The 19,617-nt window shown below is 36.7% G+C and overlaps 1 protein-coding gene and 1 pseudogene across 1 annotated transcript in view; one reads left to right on the top strand and one right to left on the bottom strand.

The window, feature by feature from the left end:
* Positions 1-19,617, bottom strand: part of COL19A1 (collagen type XIX alpha 1 chain) — a 321,624-nt gene that overhangs the window by 269,931 nt on the left and 32,076 nt on the right. Inside the window, exons 5-6 of the mRNA XM_034990815.1 lie at positions 8,243-8,366; positions 6,683-6,958 (exon numbers count right to left, since the gene is read on the bottom strand). Coding sequence (XP_034846706.1) covers positions 6,683-6,958; positions 8,243-8,366 — 400 coding nt within the window. The remainder of the gene's footprint in view (positions 1-6,682; positions 6,959-8,242; positions 8,367-19,617) is intronic.
* On the top strand, positions 8,681-9,086 carry LOC118000900 (annotated as a pseudogene).

Below are 19,617 nucleotides of genomic sequence, written 5' to 3'. Positions count from 1 at the left end.
ATCAGAGATATTGGCCTGTAGTTCTCTTTTTTTAAATTTTTTAAATTTAAATTCAATTAGCCAACATATGTACATCATTAGTTTTTGATGTAGTGTTCAATGATTCATTAGTTGCATATAACACCCAGTGCTCATCACATCATGTGCCCTCCTTAATGCCTATCACCCACTTACCCCATCCCCCCCACCTCCCTTTCTGCAACCCTCAGTTTGTTTCCCTCTCTGATTTCTTCCCATTCAGTTTTCCCTCCCTTCCCCTATGATCCTCCGTGCTATTCCTTATATTCCACATACGAGTGAAACCATATGAAAATTGTCTTTCTCTGATTGACTTATTTCACTTAGCATAATACCCTCCAGTTTCATCCATGTTGATGTAAATGGTAGGTATTCATCCTTTCTGATGGCTGAGTAATATTCCATTGTATATATGAACCACATCTTTATCCATTCATCTGTTGAAGGACATCTTAGCTCCCTCCACAGTTTGGCTATTGTGGACATTGCTGCTATGAACATTAGGATGCATGTGCCCCTTCTTTTCACTGTATCTGTATCTTTGGGGTAAATACCCAGTGGTGCAATTCCTGGGTCATAGAGTAGCTCTGTTTTTAACGTCTTGAGGAACCTCCATACTGTTTTCTAGAGTGGCTGTACCAGCTTGCATTCCCACTAACAGTGTAAGAGGGTTCCCCTTTCTTCACATCCTCACCAACATTTGTTGTTCCCTGTCTTGTTAATTTTAGCCATTCTAGCTGGTATAAGGTGGTATCTCATTGTGGTTTTGATTTGTATTTCCCTGATGGCAAGTGATGTGGAGCATTTTTTCATGTGTCTGTTGGCCACTTGGATGTCTTCTTTGGAGAAGTGTCTGCTCATGTCTTCTGCCCATTTCTTGATTGGATTATTTGTTTTTTGGGTGTTGAGTTTGATAAGTTCTTTATGGATCTTGGATAACTGGCCCTTTATCTGTTATGTCATTTGCAAATATCTTCTCCCATTCCATAGGTTGCCTTTCAGTTTTGTTGACTGTTCCTTTGCTGTGCAGAGCTTCTTATTTTGATGAAGTCCCAATAGTTCATTTTTGCTCTTGTTTCCCTTACCTTTAGAGATGTGTCTTGCAAGAAGTTGCTTTGACTGAGGTCAAAGAGGTTACTGCCTGTGTTTTCCTCTAGGATTTTGATGGATTCCTGTCTCACATTTAGGTCTTTCATCCATTATGAGTTTATCTTTTTGTTTGGTTTAAGAGAATGGTCCAGTTTCTTTCTTCTGCATGTGGCTGTCCAATTTTCCAAGCACCATTTATTGAAGAGACTGTCTTTTTTCCATTGGATATTCTTTCCTGCTTTGTCAAAGATTAGTTGACTATAGAGTTGATGGTCCATTTCTGGAAACTTATAAACTACCAAGACTGAAACAGGAAGAGGTAGAAAATCTGAACAGACCAATAACCAGCAAGGAAATTGAAACAGTAATCAAAAACCTCCCAAAAAACAAGAGTCCAGGGCCAGATGGCTTCCCAGGGGAATTCTACCAAACATTTAAATAAGAAATAATACCTATTCTACTGAAGCTGTTTCAAAAAATAGAAATGGAAGGAAAACTTCCAAACTTGTTCTCTGAGGCCAGCATTACCTTGATCTCTTCTTTTGTAATGTCTTTATCTGCTTTTGGTTTTAGGGTAATGCTTTCATAGAATGAATTTGGAAGATTTCTTTCCTCTTTCGTTTCTTGCCATAGTTACAGAAGAGACAGTATTAACTCTTCAAATGCTTGGTAGAATTCACCTGTGAAGCAGTCTGGGCCTGGACTTTTTGGGGGGTAGTTTCTTGATAACTGTTTCAATTTCATTGCTGGTAATTGGTCTATTCAAATTTTCTATTCCTAATTCAGTTTTGGGAGTTATAGGTTTCTAGGAATTTATTCTAGGAATTTATTCCAGGTTGTCCAATTTGTGGCATATGATTCTTCATAATAGTCTCTTAAAATCGTTTGTATTTCTGTGCTGTCAGTTTTTATTTCTCCTTTTTCATTTGATTTTGTTTATTTGAGTCCTCTCTCTCTCTCTTTTTTATGAGTCTGGCTAGAAGTTTATCAATTCTGTTGATCTTTTCCAAGAACTGGCTCCTGGTTTCATTGATCTGTTCTATTGTTTTGTTTTTGTTTTTGTTTCTATTTCATGTATTTCTGCTCTAATATTTATTATTTTCTTCCTTCTGCTGCTTTTGGGTTTTGTTTGCTCTTTTTCTAGCTCCTTTAGGTGTAAGGTTCGGTTGTTTATTTAAGATTTTTCTTGCTTCTTGAGATAGGCCTGCACTGCTATAAACTTCCCTCTTAGAACTGCTTTGCTGCATTGCAAAGATTTTAGACTGTTGTGTTTCATTTTAATTTGTCTCCATGTATTTTTTAATTTTCTCTTTGACTTTTTGGTTGACCCATTCATTTTTCAGTAGCATGTTATTTAACCTTCATGTATTTGTGTTTTTCCACATTTTTTCTTGTGGTTGATTTCTAGTTTCATAGCACTGTCGTAGGAAAAGATGTATGGTATGATTTTGATCTTTTTTAATTTGCTGAGATTTGTTTTGTGGCCTAATATGTGATCTATTTTGGAGAATGTTCCATGTGCACTTGAAAAAAATGTGTATTCTGCTATTTTAGGATGGAATGTTCTGAATATATCTGTTAGATTTATCAGGTCCAATGTGTCATTCAAAGCCTTGTTAATTTTCTGTTTGGATGATCTATTCATCCAAACAGAAAGTGGGGCATTAACATTCCCTATTATTACTGTATTACTAGCAATTACTTCCTTTATATTGTGATGAGCTGCTTTATGTATTTAGGATCTCCCATATTTGGGTGCATAAATATTTACAGTTGTTATATCTTCTTGTTGGATTGTTCCTTTTATAATTATATAGTGTCCTTCTTTGTCTCTTGTTACATTCTTTGTTTTAAAATCTAATTTGTCTGATATAAATATTGCTATCTTTTTTTTTCACTTCTGTTTGCATAATAAATGTTTTTCCATTCCTTCCCGCTTTCAATATGCACGTGTCTTTAGGTCTGAAATGAGCATTACCTTGATCTCTTCTTTTGTAATGTCTTTATCTGCATTTTGTTACTTGTTTTATGATTGTTTTTGTAGTTCTTCTCTGTTCCTTTCTTCTCTTGCTTTATTCTCTCTCAGTTTGCTGGCTTTCTTTAGTGATATACATGGACTCCTTTCTCTTTATTTTTTGCATATCTATTAGTGGTTTTTGATTTGTGGTTTGTGGTTCTATTAGGTTTGTATATAACATATTATGCATATAACAATCTATATTAAGTTGATGGTTGTTTATGTTTGAACCCATTCTTTACTCTTTTCTCCCTCACTTTTTAGGTATATGGTATTATACTTTATATCCTTTTATTTTGTGAATCCCTTGACTGATTTTCATAGATATAATTGATTTTACTGCTTTTGTGTTTCCTACTTTTCCTACTCCTACTTATGCTCTTTCCTTTCCATTCATCATCTCTTGTAGGACTGGTTTTGTGGTCATGAATTCCTTTAACTTTTGTTTGTTTAGGAAACTCTTTATCTCTCCTTCTAGTTCGAATGATAGCCTTGCTCAATAGCATATTCTTGGCTGCAGGTTTTTTCCTTCCACACTTTGAATATATATATCATGCCACTCTCTTCTAGCCTGCAAAGTTTCTGCTGAAAAATCAGCTGACAGCCTTATGGGGTTTCCCTTGTATGTAACTATTTTCTCTGGCTGCTTTTTTTTTTTTTTTTTTTTTTTTTAGATGAAGTGTTCCATGATTCATTGTTTGTGCACAACACCCAGTGCTCCATGCAGAATGTGCCCTCCTCAATACCCACCACCAGGCTAACCCATCCTCCCACCCCCCTCCCCTCTAGAACCCTGTTTGTTTTTCAGAGTCCATCGTCTCTCATGGTTCGTCCACCCCTCCGATTTCCCCTGCCTCATTCTTCCCCTCCCGCTACCTTCTTCTTCTTCTTCTTTTAAAATTCTCTCATTATCACTACTTTTTGCCATTTTAATTATGATGTGTCTTGGTGTGGACCTCCTTGGGTTGACTTTGCTGGGGGCTCTCTGTGTCTCCTTGATCTGGATTTCTGTTTCTTTCCCCAGATTCAGGAAATTTTCAGCTATTATTTCTTCAAATAAATTTCTTGTCCCCTTTTCTCTCTCTCCCCCTTCTGGAATCCCTATCATGTGAATATCATTATGCTTGATGATGTTACTGAGTTCCCTAAGTCTATTTTTATTTTTTCTTATTATTGTTTTTTCTCTCTCTTGTTCAGTTTGATTGCTTTCCATTACTCTGTCCTCTAGGTCACTGATCCTTTCTTTTACTTCCTCTAGTTAGAGTTTATTCCAACTAATGTATTTTTAATTTAAGTTATTGAGCTCTTCATCTCTGATTCATTCTTTTTTATGTTTTCTATCTCTTTGTTAAGGGTCTCACTGAGGTTTTCCACCTTTTTCTCAAGCCCAGTGAGTATCTTTATCTTTATCACCATTATTTCAAATTCTCTATCAGGCATATTACTTATCTCCATTTCATTTAGGTCTCTTGCTGTCATTTTGTTCTGTTCTTTCATTTGGAACATATTCCTCTGTCTCCTCATTTTGGTTATGGCTTTAATTTTACCCTGAAATAAAGTAGGATGCCTCACTAAACTATGAAACGATTGTAACACTATAATTTTTACATTGTGTCTTTTTAGAGGACATGCTTGATATGTTTCAGCCCTGGGTTCTGGGTTCAATTATTTTCTTGGGTAAGAAGTTAATGAGACACAGGACACAGCCCTCAACCTTCAGAGGGTGAGCTCTGAGCCTGGACCCTGCTCTTGCAATAAGTAATTTCTCTCTCATTGCCATCTCCCCACAAAGGTTCTGAATTTATTTCAGTATGTGCTTAGTTCTTTCAGTCCTTGAAAGAGAGCCCAATTTGCTCTCACTAGTCTTATAAGAGGTTCCAATTCCAAACTCCAGTCCCAAACTTTAGTACTTGCAGCAGGTGCCACTCCCTCATACTGTTGTTAGAATTCCCTGAATTGACTCCCTGTCTACCTACACTCCACCTACTGCTGAAAGTTACATCTCTGTTGCTCTAACAGCTGGTCTCCACGTCTTCCCTTGCCTTTGGAGAGAACTTTGTGAAAGGTCTGTCTAGTATTGTTGTGTTATAATTAATACTGTTATTATTATTGGCAGCCTCCATTTACCCATATAGACTTTGATCCTTCCATTAGCCTTCAAGAGCTCTGAGAAAAGAGAAGCATTAAACTTAAAATAAAAATACATTAGTTGGAATAAACTCTAACTTTTTTTTTTTCCCCATTCTCTCAGGCCAAGGTTGATGGAGTGTTTGGTCCTGAATAAATAAATGAATATACAGGGAACTAACCACATACTAGGCATTACTGCACATACTCTATACAACTCTAAGTAGGTAACTACCAACACTACTTTTTAACTGAGGACACTGAGACTCAGATAAATTAACAGCTAACAAGATAAATTAGCAGATAATTACAGTTAAGTAGATGAGCTAGGATTTACAACCATGTCTGTCTGATCCCCAAACCAGCTCACTCTCCACAGTGCCATGATGTCTTGCCTCCATGATTGGTTTTTCCTACTCTGGCCTATTTTGCTGATCATCACTGAGCTCTAGTTATGGCATTCTCACTGATTTGTTCATTGTTTCTAAGAGAAAATAGTTTAAAATATTTTACTGAATATATATTTATACCTATACTATATTTATCCATCTATTAATCATCTATCTATCATGAATCCTTCCACAGGGGCATTTAGAAAAAATACACTGCCCAATATGTATTTGTACAGAATTGTACTTTTGAAAAAAAAAATTGAACATGCATTAGCAATTCCTATTGGTGACCTGGATTCAGGTAATTTTTATGGGTTTTCTCATCATTCTACCTATAAGAAAGTCTGAAGTCATGAAATTTAGAGATATCTCACTATTTTAGGATTTTTTTTTTTTTTTTAGAATTATAGGCCTTCTTCTCTAGGGAAATCAATAATAAATCTATTATCACCTGAACACCAAATATGATTTTTAAAGAACCTTTTTATCTGAAAGGGTATTGCTAGCCATTTGATCTCATCCAAATGACCTACTGACACAATTAGTAGTTATGTTTCAGTCCAGTAGAACCTTAAAAACAATTATAGGCTTTTGAGAAATAGTCTGCAATACAAAACTGCTGCTATTCTGAGGATGAGTAAAGAGTCTATTGTTCTTGAGTGGAAACATCAGATAATCTGGGACCATTTAATTTAAAGTTCATCTTTTCCCAGTCTTTTCTATTCAAAACATATAAGCTTATTCAAGCTGACGTTTTGTATCATGTGGTGCATTTTTACAAGAATTTAATTGTAATAATCTTATTTTTTAAGGCATGACCTAGTTCTTTTAAATTCACATGCTGAAGAAAATAGAGAGAAGATAATATATGTGAAAATACAGTTGGAAATACATAGCTATGCTTCACACATCTGATGGCTAATTTAAACAGTGTTGAGAAGGGAATGTATTACATAGTAATTAAAGGAAGAAGGTTTTAATAAGGTATCTAATTTAGAAACTTTTCTAGTTCTATTTCATAACCAACATCACAACTCACGTCCACAGGCTTGCCATCAGAAGCTCGTGCAGCAATAACAGTCCTTCCACGAAGGTCCACAGTGTCCTTTTCATCTATATGCCGGCTTGCAATTAAATTACAATCCATATAGAGTGAAATGCCCCGGGATTGTAAACCAATGCCAAGTTTATGCCATTGACGATCAAACAAAGGACGGAGTTCTCGATTTTTAAAAATGTAGTTCAACACATCTCCCTCAGGAGCTCGGAACATAAATTCCACCACCTTCTTTCCACCATCAACTACTATAGAAACCTGCAAAAATGCAAATCAGCAAAAATGTTTTAAAACCAGTGTTCAAAATTACTAAAGCACACAAATTAAAAATTAGAGATACATGTTGGTATAATTGAGGCACTTAGCAAAATGTTTTAGATGATATGTGTGTCTACCAGATTTGTTAATACCAAAGAACAGCAAATATCCAGCTACAAAAATGTTTTAAACATGGGGCATTCTGGTGAATGTAACATGTTTCTTTCTTGAGAGAACATCTGAGGGTATATATTTATATGTATGGGTATATCTAAATATATATATATATATATACACACACACACAATTCTGTATGAGTAATTCAAGAATTAAATGTTACTTAATTTAAAAAGAATAAGAATAGGATCACTTCTCTTAGCATGGAAACTGAGATCGACTTCTTGAAACTTTGATGATTTGCATGGTGCAGAGAAAATGCCTTTTCATAAAGGATATACTCTTAGTTCAGTTCATCTTTCCATCATAAAATTGTGACTGTATTAACAGATTAAAAGACCAGTGAAATGAAAAACATCTCAGTGGATATGTATAGAAATAAACACAAATGTAAAGTGCCAGTAAGTAATACTGAGGTTCATCTCCCCCCCACCTGGAGTCCTTGCACACTCACCTTTCTGCCCATGTCATCTCTTGCACAAGTATTCCTGGGTTCCTTCTCCCTGTGCCCCATTTTAGGAAGCTTCCCTTTCTATGCTCCCATAGTCCCCACTCAACTCTGAGCTTACCTCTACCACTGTATCTTTCACACTGCGATTATGCTCTAGTATATTGTTCTCCTAGATGCCATCCCCTTAGACCTTATGCTCCCTAAGAAAGGAATTACACTTTTAAAAATCTCTTCTCTTGGTCACTAACTCGCATGTAGCATGTGTTCATTAACTTTTTATTGATGGAATCAATATTTATATCCCACCTCTTCACTCACTACAGACTTTCAAATGAAACAATGAATGACTGATTTTAAAATAATACATATCAGGAATGATAGGATATAAAGAAGTTATTAGTGAGGTGGACTTAGTGTCAATGAAGCAGTTTTGAAAGAAGGGTCGTTTGAGTGTCTTTAGAGAAAATATGAATCATATTACAGATCTCAGCAAGATCATCCTAACTATGAGAATACTTGCATGTCCCTGTTAATGATTCCTCTAAAAGAAAATTCCGATACTAGATCTGCTTCCAAATTTGTGCATACCATGCCAAGATTCACCTGGCATAACCACATAGGAGAAAACTAATCAGCACAACTCTATGGTTCCTGACCTGTGGTATATTCTGTTGGTTTAAAACCTGCCACAGGAACCACCGTTCCTTTTTGGTGCTTCTTCGTACTCGAAACATAGCTGCTATGGCATACTCATCAGGAAGGCCTTTGGGAAATATCTTACTGGGGAAGGAAAACAAAGAATTATTGTGAGAACACTGAGGATGGTGAGGAAAGAAAATCTAGGTATGAAGTTCTTTGTAACACGGTATTTCTTTCCCATCACAATAAAACAGTCTCTAAAACGGAATTTTCTCTATAGAGTCACCCTTAATAAACTAAATTTCACAATGACCATTACTGTACTGCTTTAAGTAACATTGTTCATTAAAAAGCAAATAGAATGCTAATTCCACTTCCGGTCTGACTCTGGCGTCTTTGCTGAGAGTCACAGTGAGCTGCCAGCTGCTTCAGGGGAGTCTTTAGGAGTCCGCACCATGGTGGAAGACACCAAGTCCAAAATCAGGAACTACCAGACTGTCTCTTTTGACTGCTGCTTCCCCAACCAGAACCAGACCAGGAACGGCTGGCAGAACAGCAGACCTCCACTGCTAAAAGAGGTGATGTCTCCATGTGTGGATGGTACTGGCGTGTGGACAATCCTTCTGCCCCATAGCCTGAATGTCAGCCTGGGACAACCACGGGGCAGAAGGCACATCTCCTGGGAAGATCCGAACTGGCTCCCCCTACCTCTACTTTGTCTTCCATCCTTCTCCCAGGTTGGTGAAGGGGGACCTGGGTACATGGTGATCCCCACCCTGGGATCCTGAATCATGGCTGAATTAATAACAAATCCTCATTGGAAAAGTGTAAGACCTTGTATGTGTAAAAGAGCTGGATGGGCAGTCAAGAAGCCAGGGTGGAAGTAGTACCTTGACCAGTAAGAAGGACTTCAGAGTAATGGTTTTTTTCCATTTTGTTTTATGTTATTAAACTGACCCCCTTCTCCATACCAGACAATAGAGTGAATGACTATATAAAATAGCCTCAAGCCCCTGTATGTGCTAAAATGTATCTGTATATCCCCTTTATTATCTATACAATTTCAAAAAATTTTTCTTATGTAATTTTTGAACCACATAAAAATAGTATAATAAAAACTCTTGTGGGGGCACCTGGTTTATCAGTTGGTGAAGCATGGGAGTCTTGATCTCATGGTTGTGAGTTTGAGTCACACACTGGGTGTAGAGCTTACATAAAAAGTAAACAAACAAACAAACAAAAACCTTCCTGTGTACCCAAATAAATAAATAGATAACAAAACAATGTGGCTTTGATGCCTGCCATTTCTCTTTGGGACCACCTATAAATCTCAAGGTGAGCACAAGTATAGTTGAGAGGTGATGCCAAAACACAAACATCCAAATGACCATTTTGAACTAGTTAGTTGCATCCAAACTCCTTTTAAAAAGGAAACCTCAACACACACAGCAGGTACCCACTCCACCCCCACATGCAGTAATTTGTGTCTCCATCTTTCTTCTAATTTCCTGCCTCCTTTTCCCCACTCTCCACCTTCATGCTTTCAGGATCATATCTTTATTTCAAGTGTTCTGGAATTTGACAATACTATTTCCTGGGATTTTGCTTCCACTCATTGTATTAAACACATCTTTGAATATGAATTGCACATTACTGAAAAAATTTTTTTGTAAGTTTTTATTATTTTTTTATACAATCTTCTCTTATCTTCTCTTTTGGGAACTTGTTTTTTAGACAACCATTTAACACCTTTTTTTTTTTCATTTTTTTATTATGTTATGTTAATCACCATATATTACATCATTAGTTTTTGATGTAGTGTTCCATGATTCATTGTTTGCATATAACACCCAGTACTCCATGCAGAACGTGCCCTCTTTAATACCCATCACCAGGCTCACCCATCCTCCCATCCCCCTCCCCTCTAGAACCCTCAGTTTGTTTTTCAGAGTCCATAGTCTCTTAACAATCTATTCTACTATGCTACTTTCTGGGATATTTCCTTGATTTATTTTCCAATCCATCTATGCAACACCAATTTTTGTTATTTTCTTATTACCAGGATTCTCTTTTGTTCTCTTTTAAAAATTATCCTGAATGCAATATTTTTAAATCCCTGATATAATCAATTAGGTGGGTTTTTTAATGTTTCTCTCTGCATCCTTGAATATCTTCATTTCATCCAGATTAGTGTTTCCTGTTTGATAGTTTGGCCTCTCTCTTCCATGCTGGAAGCTACACTCTAATTTCTGATGGTTTTTTATAATCCATATGTAATTAAGGAAGAAGCACTGAACTTTGATTGCAAGCTTCATGTATGTGTCACAGTGTATCAATGAACAACTTCACTGCATAGCATGATCAGCTGGCGGATTTCACTGCAAGTCCCTCAAATGTGAATGTAGAAAGATTAGTTTTCTAAGGACATTCAGTTTCTCCAAAGAAGAATCTTTCTATGTCCTACTTGGTAAAGAGTATTCACCTGGATGCAGGCATTCTAGAAGCAGAGCAGGCACAGTTTGGTACAGAATTTTGTTTCATCCCTCTGTTTTTGGTGCCATGCCTCTTTCCTGCCTTCACTATCCTGCTTACCTTGCATCTGGAGGCTCTCTGGCTCAATTTCTCTCAATAATAAGTCTAATAAACCTCTCACCTTTTGTCTGGTTGTAGGAGGAAAAAGGAGGTACACTACACCCACACACACATCCCTCACCAGTTTCTGCAGAGGCTGGTTCCCCCAAGTGATAAGTCTCTCAGGTGTCCACTGAAGTCAACTGGCCCACATCTCACTAGCCAGCCCAGCAAAACATAGGTTCTAACATCTTCCAACTGCTTTTTGTATTCAAAGAATGTATTGTAATCTTTCTTTCTCTTTGTTCCAACTCCCTTTCTACAGTCAATTTTGCATTTTAGAAGGTTAAAAGTCCTTTCAACTCTTTAACCTTTCCCTCTCCAATGCCCCTTTAATCTTGGTTTAGAAACAGATGCATATCCTCCCCTGCTACAAAGTAGACAAAACTTCCTTCAACCTTGCTACATCATTGTATCACCCTCTCATCTATTCACGAACCTTCTTACACAAATATCTTAATATCTGCATTGTTACTACCCACTTAGTCCTTAACTCTCTTGCATTCTAAAAGCATTTCCAATCAGCTAATCTACTGGCCTCTTCTCAATCTCCATTCCCCTCAATCCTTCTAAAGGTTTTAACACTGAAGATATCCTTTCCTCATTGATATAAACCAGGAGTCACAACCACAGGCCTATAGGACCCAGCCAGGAAACTGGAACGTAAGTTTCCTGAGGTTGGTTGTCTATACTATTCACCTTGTTCCTGGCATCTAGAGCCGTGCCTGCACAAGGTGGGTACTCAATAAGTATTAAATGAGGGCGCCTGGGTGGCTCAGTTGGTTAAGTGACTGCCTTCGGCTCCGGTCATGATCCCGGAGTCCCTGGATCGAGTCCCGCATCGGGCTCCCTGCTCGGCAGGGAATCTGCTTCTCCCTCTGACCCTCCCCCCTCTCATGTGCTCTCTCATTCTCTCTCTCTCAAATAAATAAATAAAAAATCTTTAAAAAAAAAATATGCATATAAGAAAATTTCACTCTCCTCTTAAGACTTTTATAAAATAAAACAAAACAAAACAGGGGTGCCTGGTTGGCTCAGTTGGTTAGGCGTCTGCCTTCTGCTCAGGTCATGATCCTGGGGTCCTGGGATTGAGCCCCGCATCAGGCTCCCTGCTCAGTGGGGACCTTCTCCCTCTCCCTCTGCCACTAACCCCTGCTTGTGCTCACTCTGTCAAATAAATAAATAAAATCTTAAACACACACACACACACACAAAACGGAGGAAGTGAGTTAATAAGAGCAACCGACACCCATCCTCATGTAGAGGTCACAAGTGTTACCTGGGGGAAAATAAGAGCCCAACCCATCTATAGGGGGCAGCTGCTGATTAGCTCCAGCCAATTGTTACCTTATGGGAATGTGGGCCCAGTGTTGCCAGATGATCCTATTTTTCTTTCTTTTTTTTTTTAAAAGATTTTATTTATTTATTTGAGAGAGAGAGAATGAGAGAGAACACATGAGAGGGGATAGGGTCAGAGGGCAAAGCAGACTCCCTGACGAGCAGGGAGCCCGATGTGGGACTCGATCCAGGGACTCCAGGATCATGACCTGAGCCGAAGGCAGTCGCTTAACCAACTGAGCCACCCAGGCGCCCCGATCCTATTTTTCAAGAGACGCTAAATTACTCAGATTTTTATCTGAAAAGTTTAGAGTTTCATTTTGTCAATCGACTCAGATTTTTCATAAACACTGTCCAGACCAACACTGTGCAAATGAAGCGAAAACAGTGACTGCTTATGTTGGCACACTTGATGTGACAAAGCAAAAAATCATGAAAACACCTTTCTTCTTACTAGTTAGGATTTTGGACATAAAGTCACCTGTCCCATCTCTTCATGAGATTGGAAGCTTTTGAAGGCAAGGAAGCATTTCTTTGTATCACCCACAAAGCCCAAGTGCAGTGCCACCAGGGCACTCTATAACTGTTTGTTAAAGAATGAGTGACCTAGCAAATGAAACAGATGCACTTAATTTTGATAGAGTTTTTTACTATTTCATATTTTTAAATAATTCATAATATTTCATAAATATAATTATTTTTCAAAAATTTACAATCTAATTCAAAATTGAAAATATATCTCATGAAAGGTTCCTTCTGTAACAAAAAATAATAAACCAAAATATTATTAATATTAATAATGTTAATATACAATAAATACAATCTTAATACAGTGAAGTAAATTTAGTTATGTTTACAGAAAAACTGATTTTTTCTTAGTCTAAGTTTATAATGGATAAAAATCCTTATAATTACTGTATTTTCCTTTCAATAATTCTTGCTTTACTTTCAAAGCCAAAAATGATTTTGCTTGCCAAAATTGTAAATTTTGAAGGAAAATTTCTCTATTTTAAAAACAGTATATTATAAAATGTATCAGCTCTTATAGACTATGTTTCTTGTTTATACTGCACAAGCACACTTAATGTGATACAGAATAATTTCACTGGGTCTTGCCAAAGTTTCTATTATAAAAGAGGCCATATTGGATTACTGGTCTGTTACCAGAGAGATATAATGACAGCTTGCTATGCGTAAGATATCCATGCTTGAATATTTTTGAATGGAGTGTAATTTCCTATAAGAAATTCTATCCACTGCTTATTCAGTGATATTCCCATTAAGAAAAATATTGTTGATCCTTACTTGCCAAATTAATTCATATATATATATATATATGGCTAGAAATTATCATTGGGTTATTTTCTACCTTCCCTCCATTTCATACACATTGTAGTTCAGTGCTGTAAATGGAAAAATCATCCACATAAATTGATACTAACCTATATTTGAAGAGCTCAAAGTTTAGTGAAATTTACATGTAATTAATCCTTTATTTCCCACTGTCTACTTTTCTTCACATTAATGAAAGTCACCTAAATATTCATGGACAGGTGAGAGTAGAAATATACCAAATAAACAAAATGTTCAATCTAAAATCAATTTTTTTAATGTGACTAAGTAAAAGTCACTGAGAGCCAAACTAAAGTCATTCCAAATTATCCAAAGGTGCCAAAGGAAATTTGCTGCTTGCGGAGTCCTCTTTACACTTAGCCCCTGAGAGCACTAGTTCTAGATATAATCTGGAGTGTCTCTGAAGCCTTGTAATTCACATATTTTAGACTCCTTTGAACTTGTAATTTATTTCAGTGTTGAAAAAAATCTAAAATATAGTTTTCACCTGCTCTCTGATGTTCTCTATGTATAGCAGCCCTCTGTTCCATCATCAAATGGAAAGAAACACTATTAAACTGTAAGGGAAGTGGCAGAGAATCAGAAGTAGGGCTTCTTATAACATAGTATAGCTATGGCAGAAGGCAATGTCCAGCTCTGAGAACCAGTGAGATTTGACCCCGCTAAAAAACTGATTTCATAAAGATTTTAACATTACAGTACTTCCCTCTCAGTGTTAAAATTAAGAGAGATTTTTAAATTTTCTTCTTTATATTTTCACTACTTCCTCAATCTTTACAGTGAGCATAAATTGTATTAATGATCATTTGTAAAACAACACTACTATTTTCAGGTTAGAAAAAATAATCCTGTTCTTTAAAGTGAACTATAAATTAATCTGATATTCTTCAAGGTCAGAAATGAGGGAGAATTAACAATAACAAATATTATTTTTTTTCTATTATGGAGGTAAAAAGTCACAGAAGTCTATAACTCCCAATCTAAAGCCTTCAGAATGGTTCAGTCACTGAAGCAGTAGGACAAGATGAAAGAAACTTCAAATGAAAATACACTTTTCCTGATATTTTCTCCATATGCTTCAAACAGAATATCTAATTACAAAGTACTAGTCCCTGTACTCATGAAGTTGGATACAAATGAACATTTTATTAAACATGAAGGAATTCACTGCACAGGACTTTAAGAATGGGCTGTATTTGTACTACGTAGCATACTGCTCACATTCTCTAGATCTTCTTTCTCACTTGATTAATGAAAAATCCTTTGCTGGTCAGAATTTATTTTAAGCCTTTAAGAAATATAAATAAAATAATGATGTCTAAAACATATCTGTATTACAGGAAAGATCTTGGCATGAGGTGGAGAAAACATGTAATCATTCTGTGTATGTGTAATTGTTATTAAATAAGATTGTACATTCACTGTCTTTTGTATACATGGTATGAATGCAGAGATTCTCCCTAACCATGAAGTACTTTCATTGACAAGCCAAAACACCTAATACTCTACTATTAGAGCTTTCTTCCTCTCAGGAAAATGCTTGTGTTTATAAAACATAAGCTCTGTTACCACTAAAATAGTCCCTAGAAACTGGTCACATAATACTAACAAATGGTCTAATAATTAATTCTCACCTTGGAAAGAACAGAACAGAGATCTATGAGATTGTGATAAAGCAAGGAAGTTAACAGAGAAGACACAGAGAGGGAGGAATAAATCCAGAGCAGGAAATGCCCCTGAGTTAGAAGACTGAAATGTCATTGTCCTGATCCCTAGGCAACACAAACATCATCTTAAGGCACTGGGAGTATGAGAAGAAAGTTCCAAAAACAAAGGTGATGCCAAAGGGGAGATGGAACCAAGACAAACCTTGACAATTTTCCTTGCCTGTGCTGTCAACTCACATGCCTAACTCTCTACTGGGCCTCTCCACTTGGATTTTAAAGGCATCTCTAATTAAATAACTGAAATTGAACTTCATTCAACACATCCCTTTACCAGAATTCCACATCTCCATAAAAGGCATGGCCAATCGTCTCCAGCCTAAAAGTCATTCTTGAATCTTACCTTTCCTTTATTTTCCTCCATCATATCCAACCATCAGCGAGTCTTACTGTTTCTACCACCAAAATAGATCCCAACTCTCTCTACTTCTCTTTAGCTCCACTGTCACTCACTAGTCCAAGCTGCCACCTTCTTTCCTCAGGACTCCTGCGATGGTTTTGTTCTCCCTCTTGCCCCTCCATTACGGGCTAGCCCTGTAGGATGCCCTTTTCAAATGTAAATCAGACCACATCCCTCCCTTACTTACAGCCTTCCTACAATGTCCTTTGGTTCCTAGAATAAAATGTGCACATCCTTGATCATGGCTCACAAGGCTTTATCTGTTCTGACCCCTGCCTTCTCTGACACGTCATCTCCTATTCCAGTCTCTGTGTGACACCCATACTCCAGGTGAGGTGACCCGAACTCTGTTCCTTGAGCACATCAGGCTCATTGAGGTCTTGGGCCTTTGTACTTCCTGTTTTCTCAAAACACAGGATGGTCATTCCCAGAAGTTGTCACTTAGATGGCTTCTCCTTGCTATTTAGGTCTTAGCTCTAATGTCACTTCTTCTGGAAGGTCAACAGCTGTTCTCACTTCAGTTACTCCCTAACATATTACCTTGTTTTATTTTCTTCATAGGCTTATAACTACCCAACTTTAAAAAAAAAAAAAATATATATATATATTGGTTTACACATGTATTGCCTGTCTGCAACCACTAGAATGTGATTTCCATGAAAATAGGGTCTCTGCCAGACTTGTTGCTCTAAATCAACCATTAGACTGGTATCTGGCATATAGGAAGCACAAATAAAAATTTGTTCCATTAATGGAAAATCCACCATGATATATATGACCAGTCCTGGCATGTGCAAAACACTATATTTGCGTAATGCTTTAAAGTTAAGGCCTTTAAGACTATGACCCATCACGTTCAGCAGGAAAACAGAAGGAAAAAAATCAAGCTCCATATGATGTAAAGCAGGTCAATCAAACAGCTTGACACAAAATGAGTCCATGCACAAACACAATCAGTGTTCTTTTTTCAAAAAGAAATTTAAAATCTCTACAGGTTATAGCAAAATTGAACAGCTGCCCCAGGAAGATTTCATCAAAAGTGTCCTTCAGCAGAAGTCTTCAGTGTTTGAAAATGTTTCAAATGAAGAAGCCACACATTAATAGTTTCCTGTAGTTCTATGGTCGTAAAGCTGAAGCGAACTTTTAGAGTGATTTAGATCAACCATCTCATTTCATAAATGAAAAATTAAAGCCACAGAGGTTAAATAATTGCCCCCACCGTCACTCTGCCAGACAGAGGTCAGGATGGAACTTGAACTCGGGACTTCTAATTCCAAGGTCAGTTTTTTCCAGTATATCAAGTTGCTTGCATCCTCTGGGTTAAGAATAAAATTTCCCTCATCATTACTGCCCTGACTTAAAAGTAATGTTATGCAACTCTAGGGGAGGGAAAAAAACTACTTTTCTGAGTACTAGGTAAGATGGGGGAAGGGGAATATAAATATCAAATATTAGTATCAAGAAATGAATAGTTAAAATGTTTACAATCATGGTAATATTTAACAACAATAAATTATACTTGGCACTCAGAGCAAAGCATTCATTATGACATTTGCATATTTTAGGTAACCAGTAACCATGAAGGGAAGATCATTACAGTTCCTTCCCTTAATCATACTTTGAGCACAGATCAGGATGTATTGAAACTACACAGTAATATCTTCAAAAGAGGGCTGTGATCTGTTGGGTTTTAAGAAAGATATCCATGCTACAAAGGTGATAACTAGTCAGGAGTATTTTTTCTATATTCCTTAGAGATCATTTCTTAGAAAAATTAGGATTTATCACCAAGCATTTTTTTAAAAAATGAGTACAATTTTCAGGAAGTAGTAAAAATTATGAGAATAGCATATATACTAATTATTATGCAATGTGAAGAAAAGCATGAAGTGTTCTGATAAAAAGTGCCTTGGTGTTTATCCTACTGGTGAGAAAATATATTGGGATTTTAATACCTTAGGAAGAACATCAATAGAATGGTAACCTGACAAAGAAGACCAACAATTCCTTAAAAAGTGAAAATAATTATCATAAATGTGACTATTTCAAATGATTATGGAAGGAGAACCTTTAGCACTGATCCTACATTAATGCTTTCCTGGCATGGGGATGTGTAAGTGTAAGCTTCTATCCCATTCATCCCCTGAGGTGTGAAATCAATGTCAAACATAGCTATACACAAAGTTAACTTAATAAAGTTGAAGTCTGGTCTCTCAGGGACAGAAGGATGTCAGCTGACAGCCAGGAATGCCTGTCCAGTTAATGAGAAACCAGTAAGAACTACCTTAAATGGATAAACTGCTTTTTCATACTCCCTTCTAGATGGGGAGCACTGTAAGCATGAAAAATCACAAAACAAAAAATAATTCACTCCTTTAAAGTGTGTGCAAATACTTATTGATAAAGTTGTTTTATAGGGGGGAGGTGGAATCAGGGAGTGGATCTCATTTATTTTCCATGACTAGGCCCTGGTGGTTTCTTGTCAAGAAAAATAAAGACCATAATGAAGCTCATAAATTTATTTACATCTTTGTATATTAAGTAATTGGTAATTTCATTGTACAGCAAGTTCAAGTTGATGTATTTGTTCAGTATTCCTAGAAGGACCATAGTTTGTAATAGGGCAAGTGACATCTCTGTCTCATGTATAGAAAAAATAAAGGACAAAAACCAAACTGCAGAATAAAAGAGGATTAGTAAGAAAAAAACATGACTGCCAGTTTCTTTTTTGTTCTTTTACCTAACTAAATAATAAGGAATGTGAGGCAAGAAGTGAAAGGTAAAAAAAAAAAGGAGATGTAAAGAGTAAAAAGCTTTCATAATTTCAATGCTCATAAACTGAAAAGAGAACATAATTATTCTAGAGAAATTTCATTTTGTATATGGTGTTCCCAAAATCAAGCATGCTATATATTTGGATAGCAAAGTGTTTAAAAAATTTAGTTACTAATTACAACAGTTCCAAAGGTAATTCTTCAACTAGCTCATAGCACAAGGCTTGAAGCAAAGCCCTTTTTTCAAAAGGGCTATTTTGGTAGGGATGAAGTGAGTTTTCCAGATCATATTTAGCAATTAAAATATTTACTAATTATTATGCTATTTACTTTTTTGCTATTAAAATGAAATGGCTAACTGGAAAAAAATCTATTTTTAAATATCAAGAACTGGCTTCTAAATTAATGCTTCCATTCTAAATAAGCATGAGGAAGAGTTTATGAAGAACTTCCGTGTTTACAAGTATCAATGGGGCCTTTGACTTGCTGAATATCTTCCAGGAAGAGAAATATGATACAAGTTACATTTCCTGAGAGTGTAGTGAGAGATGCTTGGAGTTTATAGTAAGTCATTTCTTTCCCAGCTGACACCCACCATCACCTGTCACGTTACAAGCAATTTGGCTAGCAGGGCCTGGAAGGTTTGTCTGAAATGCCTTCGCCGCAAGCTGGGTGGGTGATTTTTGAGCTCCACAGACACAGACTCTGAAATCTTAGCCTTTTTGTGCTTGCTTACTAAGGGGATTCAGACAGATAGATTGTTAGTGGGAAAACAAAGCTTGGATGACTCTCTGATAATCATATGTCTGTTATGATTAGCACTTGTTCATCCTGACATTGTAAATAACTTCCCATTGAAAACAAGCCCTTCTGCTATATGACACTCAGATAATGAAAATCAAGGATGGACCTCTCTAGGGCTGCTCTTCAGAAAGGCTTGGAAGGCTAATTTTTTCAGACGTCTCCACCCAAAAAAGAACATAAATCCTGGGTCAGACCCCACCCCAAAGTGGTCCTCTGAAAACTGAAGTGTCCTTCCTGAGTCTGGGGGCTTGCCTTCTGCCTCAGGATTTTTTGGACCTAACTGAAAGCTGTGATTTTCCCAGGGGCATATATTCAGCTGTTTTTCTTTCTTTCTTTCTTTCTTTCTTTCTTTCTTTCTTTCTTTCTTT

The sequence above is a fragment of the Mirounga leonina genome, unplaced genomic scaffold (assembly GCF_011800145.1).
Source record: "Mirounga leonina isolate KUSES-001 unplaced genomic scaffold, KU_Mleo_1.0 Mir_53, whole genome shotgun sequence".
NCBI lineage: Eukaryota > Metazoa > Chordata > Mammalia > Carnivora > Phocidae > Mirounga > Mirounga leonina.
This window is presented reverse-complemented; position numbering and strand designations above follow the sequence as displayed.